Source organism: Hyperoodon ampullatus (genome assembly GCF_949752795.1).
Source record: "Hyperoodon ampullatus genome assembly, chromosome: 19".
Taxonomy (NCBI): domain Eukaryota; kingdom Metazoa; phylum Chordata; class Mammalia; order Artiodactyla; family Ziphiidae; genus Hyperoodon; species Hyperoodon ampullatus.
In genome coordinates this window covers 12030278-12057973 of record NC_136932.1, presented here as the reverse complement: position 1 = coordinate 12057973, position 27696 = coordinate 12030278, and the positions used below count along the sequence as shown (strand labels likewise).

Genomic DNA, 27696 nt, shown 5'->3' with positions numbered 1-27696 from the left:
AGAGCCTTTGGAAGGAGTGCAGCCCTGCTGGCACCTTGACTTTGGATTTCTGACCTCTGGAACCGTAAGAAAATACATTTCCGTTGTTTTAAACCACCAGTTTGTGGTAATTTGTTACAGCAGTCCTGGAAAACTAGTCTACTTCTCTCTTCTCCCCCAAGTCAACCCTGCGCTGTTCTCTTGACAGAGAGCTAATGGGAAATGCAGCACATAAAGGCATGCCTTTGACATGACCTAAATCTTGATGACTGAGAAAGTCCATGGAAATCAATATAAATAATTTTGCAGGCTTCCAAAAGCTGAGAGCAAATTTTAATGGCAATGGATAATAAATGTGTACTTGTTGAGTAATCTTGCCTTCCTCCAATGGTGACTGCAGGTGCCATTTTCTTCAGACACCTTTTCAAGGTCACCAGATTTTGTTTTAGAATTTAGACATGGCTTTTGCTTTGTGTGTCTGCTTCTGAACTTTTAATGGGCATGGGGATGAGTAGATGATCGTTGTAACGCTTCCAGGGTGCACTTATGAAGAGCACAGTGGTTGAACAATTAACCTTTATTAAATGGTATGGTCATGGGGGAAATGGTCCATGCCTAAAAATAGCAAAAGCATTTAAAAACTGTCACTAGTCAGGATCCTACCTGACAAACCTGTTGTCTGATGACAGGATTGCATGTACCTGAAAGGGCCAAAGGAATAGTGTTTAAACATGAAAAACAATGAGTCACTTTAGGTAAACAGGTGAAACCTTTTTAAGTGTCAATCAAGTTTGCTTTTTCGTTATGTAAATCAGCTTTATATAAAGCATCTTACCCTGAGATGTAGTTTCTATCTTTAAATCTCAGAAGATGAGTTCAGAATAGACATATCCAGTTTTACAATCATTACAGGTTTCTATAATATAAAAGAGAAAATAATTCAGTAAACTTAGGATATATATCCATAGAAGCTCTTAAAAAATCTATTTTAATAGCTGGGTGGCCTGACAGAACCAAGTATTAACTTTTTTTTTCCTGGACTATATTAAATGATTTATTCTTGAAAAGTTTTTAGACGTGCACCTGCATCCTTCTCTCTGGATTTTTTATATGATATTCTCCCCACCACATCCTTCTCTCCTCCCCATCTACCCATCTCCTGATGAAATTTGTTAGGGGCCGTGGTACTGATTGCTATTGGTTTCCTAGGGTATGCATGTTGTCCCCATTCATCCCATCCTTGGGTTCCTAAAGCCTAGGAGTATGGTGACCTCACAGAGACTACTCTCCCATTACAATAGCATCCTTTATCCCAAACTGTGGCTCACCCTGATCTCTCGGTGCCACCTCCTGGAACATGGGGGTGGCATAATGTATCTCCTGAGAGCATTCAGTCCCTGGGTAAAAGACAAGAAACAGAGTTATTGGGCCTATAATCCAAATCTCTGATCACTTGAGGGCAGTGGCTTGCCAGCTACCCTCACAATGTCATGTCACCTCTGGACTTTGCAGAGAGTACTTACCATCTCGGGCTTTGGAAACACATTGCCTTGGTTCTAATAAGCCTGGCACAGATTTCTCATCTGTATAATGGGAATGATATAAATTGGGAGTTAGTGGTGTTTGTACCAGACAGGGCAGGTAAATTGCTTAGCACTGTGCCTGGCACATGGCTGGCCCTCAGTCAACCTTGGCCGGGATTGTTCTCATTGTTGGCCAAGGTCCTGGGTCTGTTTACTATAAAGCAGCAAATGATGCCAGCCTTAAGAGGTGATCATCAAAGAGATTGGAACACAGTGTGGATCATTCTGAACTGATAGAAAAAAATCTCCAAGATACGTTGTTAAGTGAAAAAATCAAGGTGTAGAATGACATATCTATGACATGCTACCATTGCTACCATTTATTTAGATGCTAACATACACATAAAATTTCTGTGGAAGGATCTTAAAAATTGGTTATTGCCCCTGGAAAGTAGGATAGGGTGTCGGGATGGGAGGGAGACACTATACTCTGCTTCTGCAATTTTTTACACATGTGTCTGTACGACCTTAAAGATTTTTTAAAGACAAAAACCCCAGACCAACCAAAATCGCCAACAAAGTTCTCTTACCTGCTTGATTTTTACAGATATTTGCATATATTCCATCTTCCATGGGTGTATTTCCATAGACTCTGGGTGCGTTATCTTTCATAGCTTTCCCTATAAAAATTGGTGCAGAATCATTAAATTAAACTACTTCAGCCACAGAAGAGGAATTCCCCAGAGTTCTGAAAGAATGACCTGCTCCAATGGCCTAAACTGTTGTCTATTAAAAGAAAACCATAGACTCAGCAAGGAGTCCATAGCATCTGCTTCTCTAAGGCAGAAACCCTTCTGATTTATTTTCTTGGGTCTGCAAATAACATCCTTTGCCTATCAGATTATGCTTGAGATGGCCAGAGACACCTTTTCTTTCCTTCACTGAAAAGAATAGGCTGTAAAAAGCTTTGTAATGTCTGCAAGAGATAGTAAATTACCCAGCTGAGTTCCATTTAGTCCTGGCCAGTACTCAAGAATATTAATTCCACTTTTGTAAGACCCTTCGATTTTTGTAGGAAGAGGAGACATGTTTTTTAAAAGTATGAGATGCAATAAATTTAAGAGGATTGAAATCATATCAAGCATCCTTTCTGATCACAACAGTATGAGACTAGAAATCACCTACAAGAAAAACACGGCAAAAAACACAAACACATGGAGGATAAACAATATGCTACTAAACAACCAATGAGTCACTGAAGAAATTAAAGAGGAAATTTAAAAAATACCTGGAGACAAATGAAAATGGAAGCACAACCATCCAAAATCTAAGGGACCCAGCAAAAGCAGTTCTAAGAGAGAAGTTTATTGCAATACAATCCTAGCTCAGGAAACAAGAAAAATCATAAATAAACAACCTAACTTTACACCTAAAGGAAATAGAAAAAGAAGAAAAGTTAGTAGAAGGAAAGAAATAATAAAGATCAGAGCAGGAATAAGTGAAATAGAGACTAAAAGAAAACAATAGAAAAGATTGATGAAACTAAGAACTGGTTCTATGAAAAGCCAAACAAAATTGATACACCTTTAGCTAGGTTCATCAAGAAAATAGAGAGCTCAAATAAATAAAATCAGAAATGAAAGAAGTTAAAACTGACACCACAGAAATACAAAGGGCTGTAAGAGATTACTACAAACAATTATACACCAATAAAATAGAAAACCTAGAAGAAATGGATAAATTCCTAAAATGTACAATCTAAGACTCAATCAGGAAGAAATAGAAAATGTGAAGACACCAATTACCATTCAATATGAAATTGAATCAGTAATCAAAAAACTCCCAACAAACAAAAGTCCCAGACCAGATGGCTTCACAGGTGAATTCTACAAAATGTTGAAGAGGAAGGAACACTTTCAAACTCATTCTATGAGGCCAGTATCACCCTGATATCAAAGGCAAAGACACCAGACAAAAAGAAAATTACAGGCCAGGGCTTCCCTGGTGGCACAGTGGTTGAGAGTCTACCTGCCGATGCAGGGGAGGTGGGTTCGTGCCCCGGTCCAGGAAGATCCCACATGCCGCGGAGCAGCTAGGCCTGTGAGCCATGGCTGCTGAGCCTGCGTGTCCGGAGCCTGTGCTCCGCAACAGGAGAGGCCACAACAGTGAGAGGCCCACATACCGCAAAAAAAAAAAAAAACCAAAAATTACAGGCCAATATAACTGATGAACATAGATGCAAAAAGCCTCAACAAAATATTAGCAAACCAAATTCAACAATATATTGAAAGGATCATACACCATGATCAAGTGAGATTTATCCCAGAGATACAAGGATGTTTCAATATCCGCAAATCAATGTGATACACCACATTAACAAATTGCATAACAATTATTTGATCATCTCAATAGATGCAGAAAAAAGTTTGGACAAAATTCAACCTCAATTTATGGTAAAAACTGTCAACAACATGGGTATAGAGGGAACATGCCTCAACATAATAAAGACCATATATAACAAGCCCACGGCTAACATTATACTCAGTAATGAAAAGCTGAAAGCATTTCCTCTAAGATCAGGAACAAGACAAGGATGCTCACTCTTGCCACTTTTATTGAAAATAGTATTGGTAGTCCTAGCCATAGCAATCAGACAAGAAGAAGAAAAAAAGGAATCCAAATCGGAAAGAGAAAAGTAAAACTGTCACTGTTTGCAGATGACATGATACTATATATAGAAAATCCTAAAGATGCCACCAAAAAATTAGAACTGTTAGAACAAATAAATGAATTCAGTAAAGTTTCAGGATACAAAATTAATATACAGAAATCAGTTGCATTTCTATACACCAAAAATGAACTATCTGAAAGAGAAATTAAGAAAACAATCCTATTTGTAATTGCACCAAAAAGAATAAAATACCTAGGAATAAATCTAACCAAGGAGGTAAAAGACCTGTACTTGGAAAACTATAGGACACTGATGAAAGAAATTGAAGACAACACAAACAAATGGAAAGATATACCATGCTCACAGATTGGAAGAATTAATATTGTAAATGACTGTACTCCCCAAGGCAATCTACAGGTTCAGTGCAATCCCTGTCAAATTAGCAATGGGATTTTTCACAGAATTAGGACAAATAATTCTACCATTTGCATGGAAACACAAAAGACCTCAAATAGCCAAAACAACCCTGAGAAAGATCAAAGGTGGAGGTATCATGCTCTCTAATTTCAAACTGTACTACAGAGGTACAATAATCAAAGCAGTATGGGACTGGCACAAAAAACAGACACATAGATCAATGAAACAGACTAGAGCACCCAGAAATGAACCCACGCTTATATGGTCAATTAATTTACCACAAAGGAGGTAAGAATATACAATAGGGAACAACAACACAGTAAATGGCATTGGGAAAACTGGACAGCCACATGCAAAAGAATCAACTGGCCTACTTTCTCACACCATCTACAAAAATAAACTCAAAATGGATTAAAGACCTAAATGTAAGATCTGAAACCATAAAACGCCCAGAAGAAAACATAGGTAGTATGCTCTTTGACATTGCTCTTTTTTTGTTGTTGTTGTTTTTGTTTTGTTTTCTTTTTCTGATACGCGGGCCTCTCACTGTCGTGGCCTCTCCCGTTGCGGAGCACAGGCTCTGGACGCGCAGGCTCAGCGGCCATGGCTCTCGGGCCCAGCTGCTCCGTGGCATGTGGGATCTTCCCGGACCGGGGCACGAACCCGTGTCCCCTGCATCGGCAGGCGGACTCTCAACCACTGCGCCACCAGGGAAGCCCTGACATTGCTCTTAGCAATATTTTTTTGGCTCTGTCTCCTCAGGTAAGGGAAGCAAAAGCAAAAATAAACAAATGGGACTACATCAAACTTGCACAGTGAAGGAGATTATCAATAAAACAGAAAGGCAGCCTACTGAATGGGAGAAGATATTTGCAAATGATATGTCTGATAAGGGGTTAATATCCAAAATGTACAAAGAACTCATGCAACTCAACATCAAAAAACCAAACCCAATTTAAAAACAGGCAGGGACTTTCTTGGTGGTCCAGTGGGTAAGACTGTGCTCCCAATGCAGGGGGCCTGGGTTCAATCCCTGACAGGGAACTAGATCCTGCATGCATGCCGCAACTAAGAGTTCGCATGCCACAACTAAGAGCCCACATGCTGCAACTAAACGATCCCATATGCTGCAACTAAGACCTGGTGTGGCCAAAAACAAACAAATAAATATTTTTTTAAAAATTACCCCATTAAAAAAAATAAAAAATAAAAACAGGCAGAGGAACTGTATAGACATTTTCCAAAGAGGACATACAGATGGCCAACAGGCACATGAAAAGATGCTCAACATCACTAAATCATCAGGGAAATGCAAATGAAAACCACAGTGAGATATCACCTCACACCGGTCATAATGGCTACCATCAAAAAGATAACTAACAAGTGTTGGCAAGGATGTGGAGTAAAGGAAACCCTCATGCACTGTTGGTGGGAATGTAAATCGCTGCAGCCAATATGGAAAACAGTATGGAGGTTTCTCAAAAAATTAAAAATATGATCCAGCAATTCCACTTCTGGATATTTTTCTGAAGAAAACAAAACACTAATTTTAAAAGATATATGCACCCCTGTGTTCATTACAGCATTATTTACAACAAACAGCCAAGCTATGGAAGCAATCTAAGTGTCTGTTGATAGATGAATGGATAAAGAAGATGTGGTATGTGGTACACACACAATGGAATATTACTCAGCCATAATGAAGAATGAAATCTTGCCACTTGTGACAACATAGATACACCTAGAGGGTATTATGCTAAGTGAAATGAGTCAGACAGAGAAAGACAAATACTGTATGATTTCACTTATATGTGAAATCTGGAAAACAAAACGAACAAACATAACAAAAAACAGACACATAGATACAGAGAACAAACAGGTGGTTGCCACAGAGGTGGGGGGTGAATGAAATAAGTGAGAGAGATTAAGAAGTATAAACTTCAAGTTACAAAATAAATGTCAGGGACTTCCCTGGTGGTGCAGTGGTTAAGACTCTGTGCTCCCAATTCAGGGGGCCCGGGTTTGATCCCTGGTCAGGGAACCAGATCCCACGTGCATGCCACAACTACAAGTTTGCATCCCACAACTAACGAGCCCACGTGCCACAAGGAGCCCAGGTACCAGAACTAAGGAGTCCACCTGCTGCAACTAAGACCCAGTGCAACCAAAATAAATAACTAAATAAATATATACAAAATAAGTGAGTCACAGGGATGAAACGTACAGCATGGGAAATATAGTCAATAATATTGTAATAGCTTTGTAAGGAGACTTATCATGGTCATTTTGTAATGTATAGAAATTTGAAGCACTCTGTTGTGCACCGGAAACTAACATAGTGTTGTAGGTTAATTATACTTCAATTTTAAAAATGCTTTACATTACAAAAACCAAAATTTTTTTAATGTATGAGATGTATACATTTTGACATCTGTTTTCAAGTCTCCTGTCAACTGAGTCCTGGATTTCCGTGAATTAGGACTTTAGAGATGGAAGAAGGCCAAGAGCCTAACATGTATCACTTAGTTCTCTCCCCAGGTCTGACAGTATCTCCCATGGCCCCATTTTACAGGTCAGAACGCTGAGGCTCAGGCAGGTGAAGGAGCCCACTCAATGCCCCGAAGCTCACTGGCAGGTGTCGGTCCTGAGACACAAACTGTCTTTTGTGTAAATCTCAATATTCCTTTGTAGTCGTGTGCCAAATGAAAAGGCCACTTTGAAATCTTAACTAGAGGTCATAAGACGTGAATTATGAAAAGTAGTAAATGAGGTTTAGTGGAGCACTTAAGGTGGGGCAGAGAGAATGAGGCTCTTTTTTTTTTTTTTTTTTTTGCGGTACGCGGGCCTCTCACTGTTGTGGCCTCTCCCGTTGCGGAGCACAGGCTCCGGACGCACAGGCTCAGCGGCTATGGCTCACAGGCCCAGCCGCTCTGCGGCATGTGGGATCTTCCTGGACCGGGGCACGAACCCGTGGCCCCTGCATTGGCAGGTGGACTCTCAACCACTGCGCCACCAGGGAAGCCTGAGAATGAGGCTCTTTTTGTCTTCACGTACTGAGCTTCCTCCGAGTGGAAGACCCAGTGAGGACACTGAAAAGTACAAAGCAAAGCTCTGTCAGTCTGAACCCACTACATCATTTGCAGGCTTTGTGCAAAATGAAAATGCAGGGCGTCTTGTTTAAAAATTACTGAGATTTGTACACCCACGTTCAAAGCAGCACTACTCACAATAGCCAAAAGGTGGAAGCAATCCAAGAGTTCATTGATGGGTGAATGGATAAACAAAGTGTTTGTGTGTGTTGTGTGTGTGTGTATGTACACATATGTGCGTGTGTGTGTGTATATATGTGTGTGTGTGTGTGTGTGTGTGTGTGTGTGTATATATATATAAAATGGAATATTATTCAGCTTTTAAAATGGAGGAAAAAAACTTTTTTGGCCGCACCGCATGGTTTGTGGGATCTTAGTTCCCTGACCACAGATCAAACCCGTGCTCCCTGAAGTGGAAGCGTGGAGTTTTAACCCCTGAACCTCCAGGGAAGTCCTGAAATTAAGGAAATTCTGACACATATACAACAGGGATGAACCTTGAGGACACTGTGCTAAATGAAATAAGCCAGTTACAAAAGGACAAATACTGTATGATTCCATTTACATGCAATTTCTAAAGTAGTCAAATTCATAGAAAGTAGAATGGTGTTTGCCAGGGGCTGGAAGGAGAGAGAAATGAATGGGGAGTTACTGTTTAATGGGTACAGAGTTTCAGTTTTTGCAAGATGAAAAAGTAGATGGCTGGTGTTGGTTGCACAGGAATGTGAATGTACTTAATGCCACTGAATATATACTTAACAATGGCCAACAGGGTAAATTTTATTGTTATGCATATTTTACCACAATTAAAAAATAATATTAAAAAAATTTTTAATGTATTACGAATTTCAAGACAATGACAGCGGAGCATTACACTGTCTCCTTAGCATGGGGCCCTGTGTGACTGCACAGGTCACACACCCACAAGCAGTCTAAATAGGGAAGTCTTTACCAGAGAAAAGAGAACTGTGCTGAGTGTGAACCGTTCAGGAAGTCCTTCATTACCTTCTCCTTTTGCATCTTTTTCTTCTCTTCTCATTTTCTTCACATCCCATTTCTTTTTTTTTTTTTTTTTTTTTTTAGTATAATGATATGCCAATTTATTACTATAACTCATCAAAAATAAAACAACCAAACTGAAAAGTGGACAGGGACTTCCCTGGCGGTCCAGTGGTTAACACTCCGAGCTTCCACTGCAGGGGAATGGGTTTGACCCCTGGTGGGGGAACTAAGATCCTGCATGCCGCATGGTGCAGCCAAAGGAAAAAGAAAGAAGAAAAGTGGAGAAAATTTACAAGAAGCAATTCACAGAATTGTGGTTGTGGCTGATGCCAGATGTGAGGGAAATTTTATGCAGATGGAAATGAGCCAGTAGATAGAAAGATTATTGATTCAGGAGAGAAAGAGGATTCTTGCCGAGGCGAAGTGCTCGACTCAGTGGAGAAGGGATAGGGTTCATTAGTGGAGAAGTTGGCCTCATCTAGGTACACTGACAGTCCCTCCAGAGATTCTAGAGCAAATAGACACAGATAAAGGTAAGTGGGTAGATGTTTCACATCCCATTTCTGATTCCCCTTTCCCTTCCTCCTTGCCCTCACCCTGCTGTCTGTATCCAAAACCCAGGGAAAACAATGGCAAAGCTCCTAAGGAACTTACTTGCTTTGTACTTTGGTAGTATCCAAAATGCCAGAATTAGGCTTATTACTATTAGCACCAGAAGCAGAAACCCCAGAAGCAGTAGCTGCAGGCAGAAAGGACAGCTCTCTCCTCCTGGAAGAAGACAGCATTCACTGGTCACTGCACAGCCTTCTTTTCCAATGATATCGAATTGTGAAATGTTCTGGAAAGGGTGATCACGACTGTCTCCCAGGTTAACCAATGTACCTTGCACCCTGAATCCCTGCCCTGCAACTTGAGAGTTAACTTGTTAGTGAGGTTCTTAAAGTTCATACCAAGTCCATCTTCCACAGGGGGTCATATACAAGGAAGAAAAAGCAGCACAGCATTTAACAGACAGACGTTGGCTACGTTGTTAGGGTCATAAGCCTGAGAACAGCTTGGCCATTTACTGGGCAAAGGCTTTAGTCATGTCGGCATGATTTATGTCACCCAAATACCTACCACTTATTGAGTGTTAATGATATGCAGTCATCGTGTTAAGCACTTTACATGCATTACCTTATTTTTCTCATTGGTATTACTCCCATTTTACAATTAAGTAGAGTAAGACTCAGAGAGGTTAAGTGACTTTCCTAAAGTCACACAGCTAGTGAATTGAAGGCTGTGATTTGTAGGCAAAAGCCTGACTCTGGAGCCTGACTCCAACAGGTTGCCTCACTTGTTAGAACTTACTGAACGCCCAGGTGTGGGCTCTGATCTTCTGAGGATGAGGCCACATAAACTAAATTTTGTTCTATCCTCCTACCTCGACCAATGTCCCTTCATAAGGCCAGATTTAAATCTAAAATTCTCAGACTCCTCAGAGTTCTGCACTGGAACATGACAGTATGGGGAGAGCCAGCCCCAGCCCTAGCCTGGCCCCCTTTCCACCCAGGCTCTGACCTGCACCCTAAGGAGCCTGACATGCACATGGACACCCCCAGCCTGCATGGACAAATGCCATCCCACCACTCCCCACAAACAGCTCCCTTGTTGTGGGTCCAGGAATGTTCACATCCTTACCATGGTCCACCTTGGGAGGATGAGCTGGGAAGGAGACTTGTGCAGGCCCTGGAAGGTGGGTTCTGATCTGATTGGGTAGGGAATTCAGGTCTAGGAACCTAGAGTAAGGTATAGAAAAGTGGGGATATAGGGTCCAGGTGGACAAATCCCCATGGCTTATGGGAAGCTTATGGGAAGACACATGGCTAAGAAGCACCAGAGCAGTGCCTTCCAAAACACAAGGTTGGGACAGGAGCCATTCTTGCCTCAAGGAAAGGGTGGCACTGGGAGTCTAGACTCACCAAGCATTAAACAGCCAAGCAGGTGAGTACAGGTGTTGGAAGTGAATTTAAAAAATGATTTTTAAAAAGCAAAAGAAAATCAAGAGACCCAGCAGCTTCAAGAAAGATGCAAATTCTAATGCGACTGCTTAGAACCTGAGCAGTGAAAAGTCAAGACAGGAAGAAGAGTCAAGTCAGGAAGTCTTACTATTGATACAAGGTCCCTTCCTGCACCAGTTTCCAGGCTTTTCTTTGGTTCCTTTATGGCAGAAAGTAACCCCATCAGAATGTGTGGACCCTACAGAAGGAAAAGCATTTGGAGGCAGGTGGGCAAAGTGGGAAATGGGCGGGCAGAGGAGTAGCTGGTTTCTGGAAGTAAATCCAGATCCTGTTGAAAGAGTTCAGGTTGCCTTTACCTGTTGAGGGCATGGTGATGAGTTGACTGTATTTTGCATGGTCAGGCAATCTGTTTTTAGCTTCACACCTATACTCTTTCCGTTCTCCAGTGTTATTCTTGGTTAAGTTAAATTCAGCAGGCTCCCTTACATTCTTGGAGATAGCTGGTGATATGGCCATGTTTTTTTCAAAGAAAGTATAATTGATGGGCAGAGAGCCGTTGAATGAGATGCAGCGTAGCATTATGTATCTGTCTGTTTTTGTTTGAACAGCACTGATGTTCAGCACTGGTGCAGTCACTGGATCTAGAAAAATAAAAGTGCACGTTAGGGCTTCCCTGGTGGCGCAGTGGTTGAGAGTCCGCCTGCTGATGCAGGAGACACGGGTTCGTGCCCAGGTCCAGGAAGATCCCACATGCCGCGGAGCGGCTGGGCCCGTGAGCCATGGCCGCTGAGCCTGAGCATCCGGAGCCTGTGCTCCGCAACGGGAGAGGCCACAACAGTGAGAGGCCCGCGTACCGCAAAAAAAAAAAAAGCACGTTAAACAGATAAACAGATTGGGTTCACTCACTCAGTCCACAAACATGGATGGGAGCCCTACTCTATTCCCAGCTGTTAACCCAAAGATGAATGACACCCCTCTTGAGAAGTCAAGTTGCTCACAAGAAGCTCCATCAGGAAGGATCAGTGGGTACGTGGTTAACCCCATGCCTCGTGGCATGAACCAGGTTCCGAGAAAGCCAGAGGGTGGAGGACGTCTCTCTGCTTTGAGGAATCAGAGCGCAAATTTGCCTTTCATCAGAATTCACAATTTTGTTTGTGGCTGATAGTATAATTTTGTGAAAGATCCAGCTCCAAGTATGTAGTTGAGAGGTGCTTTTATTCCCAATCATAAGATTGCAGTGGGGTTTTTTTAAATCAAAGAAATCTAAAAATATCATCTTTTCTAACTGTATTGTCATTGATAGAATTCGGCTGTACAATTATCTTTCACTTCCTCCCGAAAGAAGGAAGTAACCCTGATAAATAGAGTCAAGGAAAATTCTTGACCAGAAATGAGTGGGTTTGGTAAGCTCTGTAAGATCATACCCTATATAATAAATTATATAGCTGGATAGTGGGAGAATCCAGCTATATAATTTATTATATAATTCATTAATAAAACAGTATTATAGGGAAAGGAAAGATAATTGTTGAGTATCCATCATGTGTCGGGGTCACTACCCACATTATCTTGTTTCACTTCACAACAGTCCTACAAGGTGGACAGCATCATGCCCGTTGCACAGTTGAGCCAACTGTGATTCAGAGGCCACAGAGCTAGTAAATGGCAGAGCCAGGGCCCACTCCCAAGCATATGCGTTTGTTTTTAATAACATTGTGCCAACTTAACAATTTGGCGCAGAAACAATGAAATATGTTTCATTGTTTAAGTCAAATCAAAGAAAATAATTTAGAGTCTTCTTGCTCCATCCCTTCCCTGAGCAGGAATCCCTGTGGCAGCATCCTTGACAGAATGGCACCCAGTGATGGTGGCCTCAAAGAGCAACTTTGTTTGGGAATAGCATCAACAGGATGTTTTTCCTGTGGAAATGAAATCTACCTCCTGTAATTTTCAGGAAGGAGGAGTTGAAACATTCATGAAGAAACAGAGAGCATGGACTTGTCTCTGCAAGATGATTCAAACTAGAATTACACTTCCCTGAGAGTTTGTAAAAGGACTGGTAAAGTGTATCACAGCATCACAGTGATCAAGGGAAGGGAGTGGTGACTCTTCAATAAATTAGTTATATTTTTTAAATTAAAGGAGCCCTTTAATGGGACTTCCCTGGTGGCACATTGGTTAAGAATCTGCCTGCCAATGCAGGGGACAAGGGTTCAAGCCCTGGTCCAGGAAGATCCCACATGCCGCGGAGCAACTAAGCCCGTGCGCCACAACTACTGAGCCTGCGCTCTAGAGCCCGCGAGCCACAACTACTGAGCCCGCGTGCCACAACTACTGAAGCCCACACGCCACAATTACTGAAGCCTGTGCCCTCTAGGGCCAGCGTGCTGCAACTACTGAAGCCCACATGCCTAGAGCCCGTGCTCTGCAACAAGAGAAACCATAGCAATGAGAAGCCTGCACGCCGCAACAAAGACCCAGTGCAGCCGAAAATCAATCAATCAGTCAATCAATCAAGGGGTCCTTTAAGGCTCATTCAGTTGCCACCTTCCCCAGAAAACTTTTCCTTAGTCCTCCAGGCAGAACTTCTCCCTTTTCCTCTGCTTCCTGTAGCACTTGGTCCCATCCTCTTAATACTTTTCTACCTCTTATTACATGATCCACTTGGATGTCTCCTGGTCACCTCAAACATAACCTGTTTGAAACTGAACTCTAGTTAATCTGCTAGTTAATGAATCAATTGGTAGGTAGATAAACATATGTTAAAATCCTGTTCTTTTTTAAAATGTTTTTATTCATTCAATCATTCATTTATTTTCATTGTGCTAAGAACAGTTAACATGAGATCTACCTTCTTAACAAATGTTTAAGTGCACAGTACAGCACTGTTAACTATAGTCACAGTGTTGTACAGCAGGATCTCTAGAACGTACTCATCTTGCATAACCAAAACTTTATACCCCTTGAACAACAAATGCCATTTTTGCCCATCTCAGGAAATGACACCACTCCTTGTCAGCTGATCACACTTGACATCTGGAAGTCATTCTTGATTCCTTCCTCACGTTTACTACCTGTGATTCCAAATCTAATCAGTCAGCAAGTCCTGTTGTTTCTTTCTCCAAAATATATTTTGAATCCATCCACTTCTCTCCATCTCCACCATTGTTTGTCTCCTGGATGACGGCAGAAGCCTCCCAACCGATCCCCAACCTCTACCCTTGCCCTGCCCCACCCAGGATGAATTAACATTGAAGGTGATAAATTGGGCCTGATAAATAGGCCCGACTTGGCTCCCCCTCCCTTTCCAGTCTCACCTGGGGTCACACTCCCCTCATCAGACCTCCAGCCATACCAGTGTCCTATTAGGTCCTTCCCAACAGCCAAGTTCTTTCCTAAGTTGGAGCCCCCGGCACAGGTTATTGTCCCTTGACTAGAGCCTTTTTTCCCCTGTCTCTTCACGTAGCTAACCCCTTCTCATCCTTCAGGGCTCTTCTTAAATGCCATCCCTGTAGAAAGGCCTTCCCTAACTACCCTATCTAAGGAGGTCACTCCCCCATCCCGGACCTTTCTCCATCCCTGTGCCAGTTTCTTTTTCTTTATAACAATCCACACAGCTTGTGATTATGAATTTATTTGGGTACTTGGGTTTTATGCCTCCCCAAGTAGACTGTAAGCTCCACCAAGGCAGGAACTAATATATATCCAGGGCTCGGCACATCGGGGATATCATTAAATATTTGATGAATGAATCAGTGATTCATGAATTTGTGTTCACGGCTCACATCCCTTACTGGGTTGGGGACAAGATCATGTCTTAGGCATCATCGAAACCCTGGCAGCATCCAACACAATTACTTGCTTGGGGTCGGCATTCAGTAGGTATTTATTAATCTGACCTAAATGAAGATGATACAGGTTTTTATAATCTATTTAAAAAGTTCTACAGGATGGTGTAATTACTGTAACACATTGCAAGAAACTTGTGCATTTGCTCTGAAGGCAGGATGTGGGAAGATTGTATACATATCTGTGGGATGGAAGCTCAGGAAATGAAGACTTGGGGTTTTTTAAATCAATTGATTTAAGGCTTCAGCCTTGCACAGGAAGCTAGTGGTACACAGGTTCCCTGATGCCTATTCTGTTCCTCTTTCTGCAAAACCAGGCTGCCCAGTCCAGCAGGAATCTGACCACCAGAGAATATTATCAGCCAGGGTACTGCCCTCACATCATCCACTACATCCCAGGCCATGTTTGCATGGTTTTCTTCTTTTTACATTTCATTTACAATTATAGCTTCCATTGAGTTTGTGTTCAAATTTGTCCTAAGATGGTTGGCTCTAATCCAGAGCCCACGGCATCCCTTCAAGTCTTACACAGAAATTTGCATCTGTAACATGTCTCAGCGAAAGTATCCACTGCTATCATTAGATTGTTAGAATGGTTATAACCTAAAAACCTGAGAACCGTTGACCTAGAGCAGAGGCGTCCAATGGAACTTTCTGTGATGATGAAAGTGTTCTGTGTCTGTGTTGTCTAATATAGCAGCCACCCCACATCTGTGGCTCTTGAGCACTTGAAATGTGACTAATGAGACTGAGGAAATGAATTTTTAAATTTCAAGTAATTTTAATTAACTTGAATTTTTTTTTTTTTTTTTTTTTTTTTTTTTTGCGGTCCACGGGCCTCTCACTGTTGTGGCCTCTCCCGTTGCAGAGCACAGGCTCCGGACGCGCAGGCTCAGCGGCCATGGCTCACGGGCCCAGCCGCTCTGTGGCATGTGGGATCCTCCCGGACCTGGGCACGAACCCGTGTCCCCTGCATCGGCAGGCAGACGCTCAACCACTTGCGCCACCAGAAAAGCCCAATTAACTTGAATTTAAACTTAAATAAAACATGTGGCTAGTGGCTACCATACTGGAGAGCACAGACCCAGAGAATCACTCAAAGATTCAATCAGTAAGTCAGGGCTCCTCTGTTTGGAAGACTCCAGGTACATGTATTACCTGGAAACACTCTCTCCCTCTCCCAGGAGTCCACTATCAACGTCACCTTCATGGATGAGGCCATTAATGCTAGGTTGTGAAAGGCTTGGGGTGGGAAGATGGGAGAGAAAAATATAAAAGTAATAAAATGTGGCTGGGGAGTTCCCTGGTTGCCTAGTGGTTAGGATCCCGGGCTTTCACTGCCGTGGCCCAGGTTCAGTCCCTGGTTGGGGAACTGAGATCCTGCAAGCTGCGTGTCGTGGCCAAAAAAATATGTTTGGGCAGCAAGAGTGCAGGCTGATGGCCATTGCAAAGGGAAGAAGGTGGGAAAAGCCTGGGGCTCTGGAGACCCTTGCCACAGGGTCCAACATTGCTTCTAAGACTTCTTATTTGAATCTTAAGAGAAAAAATCTTTTTTTTACCTACACAATGAGAATCCTAGAGTAAAGCATCTAGAAAAGATCTCAACAACTTTTCAGATGGTTGATGTAAGACTTTTTGCCTTGGGCCATCAGCATATTATTATCTGAAACAGCCAAAAGTATTTGGAGAGAAAGTGAAATGGAATCATTAAGGAAAAAGATCTCAGTGACATACTTGCCAGGCTCTTGAGCGAGTGTTAACAAGCAGAACAGGGAGCCCGTCCTAGAACAGGAAAGAATCCCTGCAAATCACAGGGCCGCCGAGTAACAAGCACTGTACTTACCGACAAATGTGAAGTTGAACTCACGACTGTATTTTGAACAGTTAGAAACTTGGGCTTTGCATTTGTAGGGGCCCAAGTCACAGGCTTCTGAGATTGTTAGGTTAAAAGTCATGGGTCCATTCTGGACGCTCAGGCATTTCTCACCCCGAAACAAAAAATAGGTGATCCGCAGTGATTTGTTCTGGTTGAAACAAGATAGAGATACATTCTGACCCCTCATGACTGCATCCGTTTGTGAGTTCAGATTTGGAGACGGGAATTCTGGAAAGCAAAATAACACAAGAGAAAGTCCTCGTTACCATCCCTCAATAATAGCTCAGTGGTTGTCTACCCACATTTCGTGGGTCAAGGGGGTGGAGACCCTCTGTTCCTGGTGAACTTTCCAAAGGTAGGGGACATTTCTTGCCTGCACAGCCAGGCTGGACAGTGTGTGAGGAAACCTCAGTGCCTACAGAGGCCTCTCCCAGTGAGAGACGGGTAGCCTTACCAAGCTGTTTTGTGCTGGTTAGGAACTGACTGGTCACCAGTACCAGACAAGGCCACTCTGTGACCATATTAGAGCAAGACAAAGACAAGATGACTCCATCATCATGTCTGAACACAGATGAAGACACAAACATGGTCCAAAAACCAAAAATGGCCAAGTATCCCTCTAAACAATATGATTGACTGCTGCTGCTTTTTTTTTTTTTACATCTTTATTGGAGTATAATGACTGCTGCTTCTTTATCAGTCAGAGCTTTTGCCTTGCACTGCTCTTCTTATCTTTTAGATAAGAATTATTAAGATTCCCGACCATATCATTATTTCCAATTCCTAAAAGAATCCAATTCAGAGTAAAGCCTGCTGCCTTGAATCTTCCTCCAAGTTACCTAACACAAATCTTACTGTAAGATGCCCTCTTGTTACTCCATGGTATGCATTTTCTCTTAAAACTCAACTTGGTTCAACTACACGTGTCCCTGGTGATCTTTGGCTGGAGGACGTTAATAGTTTGTACCTCTAAAAGATAAGGACTCTGGTAAACAATATTAACAATATTAACAAAATTAACAATATTTTTTAAATATCATCAGATATCTAGTTAGTGTTCTAATTCCCCCAATTGTCTGATTTTTCTTTTAGAATCCATAATGGTCTATTGTAGTTAGTTGCTATGTTTCTTATGACTTTTTTCATCTGTAGACCTTTCTGTCTCTTTTCTTTCCCCCTGCACTTTGCTTTTGTTTTTTAAAAAATATATTTATTTTATTTATTTTATTTTTGGCTGCATTGGATCTTTGTTACTGCGTGCAGGCTTTCTCTAGTTGCCGTGAGCAGGGCTACTCTTCGCTGTGGTGCACGGGCTTCTCATTGTGGTGGCTTCTCTTGTTGTGGAGCATGGGCTCTAGGCGCATGGGCTTCAGTAGTTGTGCGTGGACTCAGTAGTTGTGGCTCACGGGCTCTAGAGCGCAGGATCAGTAGTTGTGGTGCACAGGCCTAGCTGCTCCATGGCGTGTGGGATCTTCCCGGACCAGGGCTCGAACCCGTGTCCCCTGCATTGGCAGGCAGATTCTTAACCACTGCACCACCAGGGAAGCCCTTTATTTGTTGAAGATAGTAAGTTGTTTGCTCTGAAGTGTTTTCCATGGTCTGGATTTCATTAATTACATTCCCATGCTGTCCTTTCCATATTCTTCTGTCTCCTGTCAGAGGCTTGATGAAATTCAGATTAGCTTTTATTTAGCAAGAATGCAGCATAGGGGGTAGGGTGTACTTCCATTAGGAGACAAAGAGTGTCAGGGTATCTCTCTTTTTGTTTGTTAGCAGACTTTGACGATAATTACCCAGAAAGCATTATTTCATTAGAGGTTGCAAAATGATGATATACCAATTCTCTTTTTCCTTCTTCATTTATCATTCGTAATTATCTGAGGAGAAACACCCTTGTCAACTCTTTGGTTACACTGAGGTACAGTTTGCATAGAAAAGGGAGGATAGGGGACCCTGGTGGTCCAGTGGTTAAGACTCTGTGCTTCCAATGCAGGAGGTGCAGGTTTGATCCCTGGTCAGGGAACTAAGATCCCACATCCCGTGGCCAAAAAGAAGAAAAAAGAAAAGGTAGGATAAATGCTTGGTTCTCTTCTGTTACTGACCAATTTTGAAAGTAATGAGTTGGTTTCCTAGCATCTTGTAACAATGAGATATTTCCCTTTATTGTTATTATTTTTTGTTTAAGAATCATTACGAACTCATAGATTTAAATGTATTTGATGTGTCTCAACCCACAACCCATTACAATTATTTTATTCTTATTGTCTCTGGTTTTTTTTTGGCTATAGGGAGCATCTGCTAACTGCCTTCTGGATCTTTTTGCCACAATCCCAGTAGTCTCTGATTGCTTGTGTGTTTGAATTTTATTATTTAAAAATGCCAAGGGAAGAAATAACCCTCATCAGAAAATCTAATGTTAAAAAAATAAAAGATTATAAAAGAATTAAGAGGAACATAAGGGACTTCTCTGGTGGCGCAGTGGTTAAGAATCTGCCTGTGAATGTAGGGGACACGGGTTCGAGCCCTGGTCCGGGAAGATCCCACATGCCACAGAGCAACTAAGGCCATGCGCCACAACTACTTAGCCTGCGCTCTAGAGCCCGCAAGCCTGCGCACCTAGAGCCCGTGCTCCACAACAGTAGAAGCCTCCGCAATGAGAAGCCCGCGCACCGCAACAAAGAGTAGCCCCCACTGGCCACAACTAGAGAAAGCCGGCGCGCAGCAATAAAGACGCAACTCTGCCCAAAATAAATAAATAAATAAATTTATTTTAATTTTTTTTTTTAACAGGAAAAAAGCGTTCACATTAAAAAGCATACACATTGTTTAATGTAAGTTTGGGGTGACACCGGAGCCCTCGTAAGGAAATGAAGACCCAGAGAAGAGGCAAAACCTGAATGCTTTTTGTGCTGGGTCGGACGAAGTGGCAATGTGGAAAGGTAACTAGAGTCTGTGGGAGGCTGAAGGAGGAGAAAAAATGCTTTAATAAGGTCTGCTTGTGCAGAATTCTCTCGGCCTGGACTTCCCATCCTGAGGATAAGATCATCCATGTGGGGTGATTCCCTGGTTGCAGAGAGAAAGGGAGGGCAGGTGCCCTCTTGCCCTGCTGCTTTGTGAGGGTTGTTGGCTGGAGGTGATCGTGGCCAGAGTGCATCTTTCAGGGTGTGTCCCACTGCCCTCCATTCCCCCCAACACCCCCCACCAGGAAGAGACACAGCTGTGAACTGCTCCATTCCTCATTGAACCAACTTCTCAGCCCTGAGAATAGGTCAGTTTTGTTAAGCAGCTGTGTCTCATTTTAGGAGGCGGTGTTGGGGGTGGGGTCCCGCCAAAGTGAGGCCTTTGTAAGGGCAAAGCTATCAGCGTTTAATGGGGGGTACTTCTGTAGAAACAAAGGAAAAGCCAACTGTCCAGCCTGGTCTGAGTCCAGAGGGTGGTCAGCTGGGGGGACTTCCAGGAGGGTGGTCTCCGTGCCTCCCTGTATGGGGGAGGGGCAAGGGCAGGCGGTGGCAGTTCTGCTGCTTTTCCTGGGCCGCAGTTGGAATGTGCCCGTGGCATCGGGTGAACTCTGAGCAGCCCCCACCCCAGCATCACCGAGGTTGTCCACATGTAATCTGTGTGATTTCTCTGAAGTTTATACTAAGTCGTCAAGCTTCAGCTTGTAGGGAAGTTTTCATTTTTCGTGATTCCAAGTCAGAAGGGTAGGAGAGAAATTGGAAATGTTAACTGCTGACAACGAGACGTGGCCGTTCGACACCGCACAGGGTGTGCTGTACTTTTACTGAAACAGAGTTCTCTCCCTACAGTCACCCCCATTCTTTTTTTTTTTTTTTTTTTTTTTTTGCAGTACGCGGGCCTCTCACTGTTGTGGCCTCTCCCGTTGCAGAGCACAGGCTCTGGACATGCAGGCTCAGCGGCCATGGCTCACGGGCCCAGCCGCTCCGCGGCATGTGGGATCTTCCCGGACTGGGGCACAAACCCGTGTCCCCTGCATCGGCAGGCAGACTCTCCACCACTGTGCCACCAGGGAAGCCCACCCGCATTCTTAATAGAGATAATTGAAGATTAATTTGTTTGCAAAATCAGTCTGGTCTCATTAAACTTGGCCTGATTATTGATATCAGTGCAGCAAGAGTAGATTGAACATGTAGGTCTTTTAAGTCTGCTTTGCTGGAACTTTTATAAGGAATTCCAGATTAGACTTTTAATAGCCTCTTGAGGCTAAGAAGCCAAGTCAGCAACTTGTCACCAGACTGTACCTTCAGTACCCATGAATTTGGGTGAATTCCTCTCTTCTCGATGTCCCCAAGACATCCTGAGACCCCTGGACCTGCTAAGAAGTGACCTTTACTCACTTGTGAGTAAAAAAAAAAAGAGGAATATAGGGAAATGTTTTTTATATCACCTGCTTGGAAAAAGTCTTCCAAGTAAGACACACGAAATAGGAGCCATAAGGAAAAGACTGACATGTGCTATAACATGCAGATAATTTATTATTAATCTTCTAGGGTTTTATCTGAAATATGATTTTTTTATTGATCTTATTCATTTAAAAAAATTTTTAATTGACATATAGTTGAATTACACTGTTTCAGGTGTACAGAAAAGAGATTCAGTTATACATATATATATTTATTCTCTCTCAGCTTCTTTTCCATCGCAGGTTATTACAAAATACTAAATATAGTTTCCTGTGCTATTAAAAAAAAAAAAAAAAAGACTGAAAAAAATAGCTATCCTAAAACTTTAAACTCCTCTATGGCAAAATTAAGAGAAGTAAAAGGCTAGAAGAAAATACTTAAAACATAAACGAAAGCATAGTATTTTTTTATGTACATAAACCAACAGCAAATTAATAAGAAAAAGACAATCCAATAAATGGGCAAATAATTTGAATAGGTAATTCCCAAAAGAAGAAATAGTGCTGGGGCTGAGGGATGGCTTGGGTGGAGGAGGGGTTTAGACCCCTCGAAAATGCCAAAACCTCCCTCCTTCTCTTTGATCTGGACAATTAATATTTTCTCAGCCTTATGTAAGCTCAGCTTCAAGATGAGACCTTGCCTCTCTTTCCAACCAGATAGCCATCCCTAAATGTCCTTTATATGGGTGTACTAGAGCTTTCACAGTCAACAAACATGAAAAAGAAGCTCAACTTTATGAGTGATGAGGCAACCACAAATTAAAACAACATGGAGGGCTTCCCTGGTAGCGCAGTGGTTAAGAATCTGCCTGCCAGTGCAAGGGACATGGGTTTGAGCCCTGGCCCAGGAATATCCCACATGCTGTGGAGCAACTAAGCCCATGCACCACAACAACTGAGCCTGCGCTCTAGAGCCTGCAAGCCACAACTACTGAGCCCATGTGCCACAACTACTGAAGTCCACACCCCTAGAGCCCGTGCTCCACACCAGGAGAAGCCATGACAATGAGAAGCCCACACACTTCAAGGAAGAGTAGCCCCCGCTCACCGCAACTAGAGAAAGCTCGCGCACAGCAACGAAGACCAAACACAGCCAAAAATAAATAAATTAATTTTTTAAAAAACAACATGGAGATATTATTTTGTACTCAGCAGAGTGACACATTAAAAAACTGACTGTATCCACTGTTTGAGAGGGTGGGAAACTCACACTTACCCATGTGCGTGGTCAGTGTTGGTGACCATGCACCAGTTCAGCATGTGGGGAGGGCAACTTAGCAGTATCTGTAACAATTCAAATGGACATGCCCTTGGACCCAACCATTTCACTTCTAGGATTTTATCCTACATGAGTTCTCACACACTCATGTGTCCACAAAGCATGTTGTGTACAATGATGTTTACTGCAGTATTGTTTCTATTACAAAGAAAAAAAATGGAACAACCAGTAAGGGGATGATGGTGCAATGAATTATGGCCATGGGACTTCCCTGGTGGTGCAGTGGCTAAGACTCCGCACTCCCAGTGCAGGGGGTCTGGGTTCAATCCTTGCTCAGGGAACTAGATCACATGTATGCCGCAACTAAGGGTTCACATGCCACAACTGAGGAGCCTGCAAGCTGCAACTAAGACCTGGCACAGCCTAATTAATTACTTTAAAAGATATTAAAAATTATTTTTAAAAAATGAATTATGGCTGAGTCCTATTATGAATTGCCATGCAGCTGTTGAAAAGAAAGGAACTAAATCTACATGTTCCTCTTAGAAAGATGTCTGGGATATATTGTTAATTTTAAAAAGGACAGGTCACAGAAGAGTTTGTTTACTATGATATTGAAACAAAAAGGGCTGTTAATAGTGGTGGCTTCTGGAAGTGGAGAGGGGAGAGGGATTGAGGGGATATAACAGAACTTTCACATTTTATAGTATAGCAACAACAACGACCTGAGCTAGCATTTGTTGATGGTTCCTCATACACTCGGCTCTGTGCTGAGGCACAGGGCTTGTCTCAGTCCTCACAACAAGCCTCCCAGGAAAGTGCTTTTATTTTCCCCACTTCACAGAGGATAGAAATTAAGTTTTAAGTGGTTTCCTCGTGCGCACAGGCTGCCAGCTGGAAAACGGTAGAACCAGGGTTAGGACCACAACAGCCTAGCTCTATGGTGATAAACTGCCTCCCAGGATATATTTTTAGTGTTGCTTGACTTATTTGACAACAATTATGTGTTGATTTTTCTAATTAAAAAACAACAACAGAGAAAGAAGGAACCATTTCATTGTTAAAAAAAAAAATCTCAATATTTTGTCTCTGAGTCTCAGGAAAGATTCTCCAACTCCCTTGCTAAAATCACTTCATTTTAAACAGTAGGTCATGGAAACGACTCTCCCTTTGGTTGTTCATCAGAAAGCACCAAAAAACCTGTTCACGAATGCGTATGATTTAAAGCTGACAGTCTCACCGTTTCGGTGAAAACAGCTTTAGTACAAGAGAGAAGTAAATGAAACTTACCATTTGTTTTTCTCATTCTTTCACAATCCAGTGCAGCCTTCTGAACTGAAAGAGAGAAAAGGAACATGAGAAAACTCTTTTTCCACATGTTGTTTTGGTTTGGAGATTTCAAGCTTCAAAATGGTAAGTGAGCCTTATACTTGACAGCAGGAAAAATGCCCCCTAAGAACAGTCTGTTCAAATGGCTCCCACGTTCTAAATGAAATCGGGGAGGAGGGCAAAGGAGGCTTGGTGGCCTCCGGGGTTGGTGAGTAACATAGAGAACTTCCTCCTTTTTGACCAAGTTAAAGAAATGGGAGTTGCGTGGATAAGCCTGACATAAGATGACTGGCTGATGTGACCCTGTGCTCCTCTGTGAGCTCTTGTAGGCAGAGAGAGATGTGACAGGTTGCCTCTAATTCAGGCTGGCAGGGAAGCTGGACAGTGGGAAAAAGAAAAAGTATTGTCTTTATGCAAACCCACCCAATCGTCTCTTTCTAGATACGGCCTGTGTCCAAAGGAATTTAGTGGAAGTTTGGTTTAGTCTTGTGAAGCAATATTGACTGTGTAGAGAGACACAGAGAAACATGGCAGCAGAAATGCCTGATTGTGTTAAATGCTGGCTTCTAGGCCCCACTCCAGGCTTACTGGGGATAAAACCTGGGACTCTGAATTTTCACAAGGGCCCGAGCGGTCTCAGAGTCTCTAAATTACAACCCTGAAGTGGCTAGTGATTCACTTCTCTGCAATCCAGAATTCTCCTGACTCTGCGAAGTGGATGCAGAAGTGGATGCATGTTTTTGCTGTCGCCAGCCTGTAGTGGGGAGTGGGAAGGGGTGAGGGGTTCCTGAGTGGTGGGAGCTGTGATCAGGCTGGGCCACTTGGGTTACTGGTTCTTTTCTTTTTTTAAAAAATTATTATTTTAAAAATTTTTGACTGCTCTGCACAGCTTGTGGGATCTTTGTTCCCCTGACCAGGGATTGAACCCAGACCTCCACAGTGAAATTGAGGAGTCCTAACCACTGGACCACCAGGGAATCCCGGGTTACTGGTTCTTGTTGCCACTGAGGGTTGGCCCTGTAGGTCTGTTGCATTCCTGTGGACAGGTGCCCTCTCTGTGGGGGACACAGAGGTGCAGGTTCTTTCAGATCATCCAACCTCCAGTATTAATTCACTCTCAGTGCTCCTTTCTTGGGCTCCCCAGCTCCAGCCCGTGGTGGTTGGTCATTCCCAACCTCACACCTGGCCACTACTGGGGGTCTGAGCAGAGCCAGGACCTGCTGCCGTCACCCCCACTTCCTCCCTGTCTGGTTGCCACTGTCTGGAGGCAAATCATCTTATTTAGGCTTCAGTTCATAAAAGGCCTTTATTTCCTTCTGACAGTAAAAGTTACTTCTCAGGCACCCACCCTTCTAACAAAGATGGCACTCGGTGCTTGACGGTGACTTCATATGGTGATGTTGGTGGCAATTTCTTTCACTAAAGAACCCCACAAGTTTAATCTCTGGTGGGATGACCCTTAACAACAGAATTTCTGCTCAGGGGAATTGGAGGTTTCATTTTTGACATTTCCCAGGAGTATCTCATCCATCCTGGCCTGAGCAGAGGGTGGAGCTGGGTTCCCGAGAACTGTCATGCCCAGAAGATGGGGGGTCTTTAGAAAAGCTGACGTGTCTGGGGCATTTCTGTGTGTGGAACTTTCAGCTGGGGCAGGAAGCCTGCAGACCACAGCTTGGATACAAAGACAGCAAAGGAAACCAGAAGTGCGACTTAGAGCTGTTAGTAAACGTTGCTAGGAGTACCTTAGCAAGGCTCCAGAAAAGGATCATAGTCTGTCAAAGGTTCCACAACAAATCAGCTATGAAGTCTCAAGTGGAAAAAGAAAAAGTTCATCCATGGACCTGGCACATTCCTTAGGGCCCAAATCATGGCAAATCCACATTGTTATGGTCCACAATAATTCACCATATTGATAAGCTTGATAACAATAAATATAGTCAAACAAACAGTAAAGTTAGGCTTTCTGTTGTCTAAGAGCTTTATACTGATAATCTCATTTAATCCTTATGAAACCTCTATGAAGTGTGCAGAGATATTATTAAATATGTCACAACCAGTAGAGTAATATATGTCAATGCATGGATCAGATATTTAAAAATATATTCCACTACCCCTAGTTTATCTCTAAATAAACTAAGTTATGTTATAAAACTACTCAACAAGTGATATAAATTTTTGAGCAAATCTTTAATAAATTATTCTCATAATTTCCAAAATTTTGTTGATTTTTAGAAATAGTTGGTATGGTGTTTTGAAACGGGGCTCACGTTCCAGGATGATTGGACATGGGGAACTGCCTTGAATTCTTCCAGTGAATTCCTTGAAACTGGTGGCCATTGGATAATGTGTAATCTCGATAAATTGAGAATTTCTCTTCACACCAGTTGTTCCTGGTGTTAAATCCTCAACTCCTGATGAACAAAAACAATGATAAAATTTTTAAATATTCCAGCCCTTATAATGTTGTTTGAAATTTTTCTATATCCAAAGTTTCTGTTATCTTATATTTCTAAATCACAAAAAATCATTTAATCCATTGGTTTAATTTCACTTATCCTTCCACAGAACTTTACAAATATCATTTAGTAGTGTCAGGATTCTATAAATTTAAATGACTTTAGAATTCATTTATTTTCACTTTTGCCCTCAAATAACAAATGTATTTTTATATAATAATTTATTTTAAAGTATTATATTTTCTCTTGGAATTGATACTTTATTTTGTTTTGTTACAAGAACAAGATTACCATTCTGATGAAATATATTTAGTATTTTCAATTTTTTACATTATAACATCTGAGGCCCATTTGTTCACAGCACAACTTTTTAAAAAATTGATTTTATTTATTTATTTTTGGCTGCGTTGGGTCTTCGTTGCTGCACGCAGGCATTCTCCAGTTGCTGCGAGCGGGGGCTACTCTTCATTGCGGTGCACGGGCTTCTCACTGTGGTGGCTTCTCTTGTGCGGAGCACGGGCTCTAGGCGCGCCGGCTTCAGTAGCTGTGGCACACAGGCTCAGTAATTGTGTCTCGCGGGCTCTAGAGCGCAGGCTCAGTAGTTGTGGCGCACGGGTTTAGTTGCTCCGCGGCATGTGGGATCTTCCTGGACCAGGGCTTGAACCTGTGTCGCCTACATTGGCAGGTGGATTCTTAATCACTGCGCCACCAGGGAAGTCCTAAATATGTTTATATGTTTGTTCATTCATTCATTCACTTATTTGTATATGCATAGAGCACTGTCTGGAGAAAGGAATGAGGAAGTTTTATTTTAAATACCTTTTATATAGCATTTTTAAATTTTTTTTTTTTTTTTTGGTTGTACCGGGTCTTAGTTGTGGCATGCGAACTCTTAGTTGTGGCACGCATGTGGGATCTAGTTCCCTGACCAGGGATGGAATGCGCATCCCGTTCATTAGAAGGCGGATTCTTATTTATTTATTTATTTATTTATGGCTGTGTTGGGTCTTCGTTTCTGTGCGAGGGCTTTCTCTAGTTGTGGCAAGTGGGGGCCACTCTTCATCGCGGTGTGCGGGCCTCTTACTATCGTGGCCTCTCTTGTTGCGGAGCACAGGCTCCAGACGTGCAGGCTCAGTAATTGTGGCTCACGGGCCCAGTTGCTCCGCGGCATGTGGGATCTTCCCAGACCAGGGCTCGAACCTGTGTCAGCTGCACTGGCAGGCAGATTCTCAACCACTGAGCCACCAGGGAAGCCCCTTATATAGCATTTTTATGCTTTATATTTTATACAACATTTTTACATCAATACTGTGTTTCTACTAGAAATAATAACCAAGGGTGAAATAAGCAATGAGGGTGTCCAAAGCAGATAAAGAAGTGTTAGAAGTGGTTGGTACAAATTTAAAGGTAAAAAAAAGATTTTTGTGTGTGTCTAACCTGATATTCCATTAGATGGTGCCATTGTAAAATTTCTGTAATTTCAAATGGGCCATGGAAGGACTGGGCACACCCATTAACTGTTTCTGCCCGTAAAGACTTATTGTTGTTGTTGCTTGCTTTTCTTTTAAGTCACTTGAAAAAGAAAAAAAGTTAAAGCCCCATTCAGTAATACCCTATTAGTTCAAGCCAATGGGGGTAAATGAAATGAGGTACTTATTAAAGGAATTTAATCATTAGATGAAAAATACTGTCAAATGCATGTAAAACGGGCACTTGGGGACAAGTTATTTTCTCTCAGTCCTGTAAAAATTCGCCACTGATACTCTGAGTGCAACATGTTGTCTGCTACTTTGGAATTTTCCATATTCCTGAGCGGGCCGGGATTCCTACCTTTTCTCCAATGACAACTCCTCCATTACTTCTCTTT

The 27696-nt window shown here is 42.4% G+C and overlaps 1 protein-coding gene across 1 annotated transcript; it reads right to left on the bottom strand.

Annotated features, from left to right (window-relative positions):
- Positions 1 to 842: 842 nt before the first annotated feature.
- Positions 843 to 23422, bottom strand: MILR1 (mast cell immunoglobulin like receptor 1; the record flags this gene model as incomplete). The annotated part of the gene is made up of 8 exons (XM_079725118.1): positions 843 to 895; positions 1308 to 1376; positions 1503 to 1562; positions 2093 to 2182; positions 9336 to 9449; positions 11038 to 11322; positions 16373 to 16633; positions 23335 to 23422. 8 exons carry the CDS (start codon positions 23420 to 23422, stop codon positions 843 to 845), a joined length of 1020 nt encoding a protein of 339 aa, XP_079581244.1.
- Positions 23423 to 27696: the final 4274 nt, after the last annotated feature.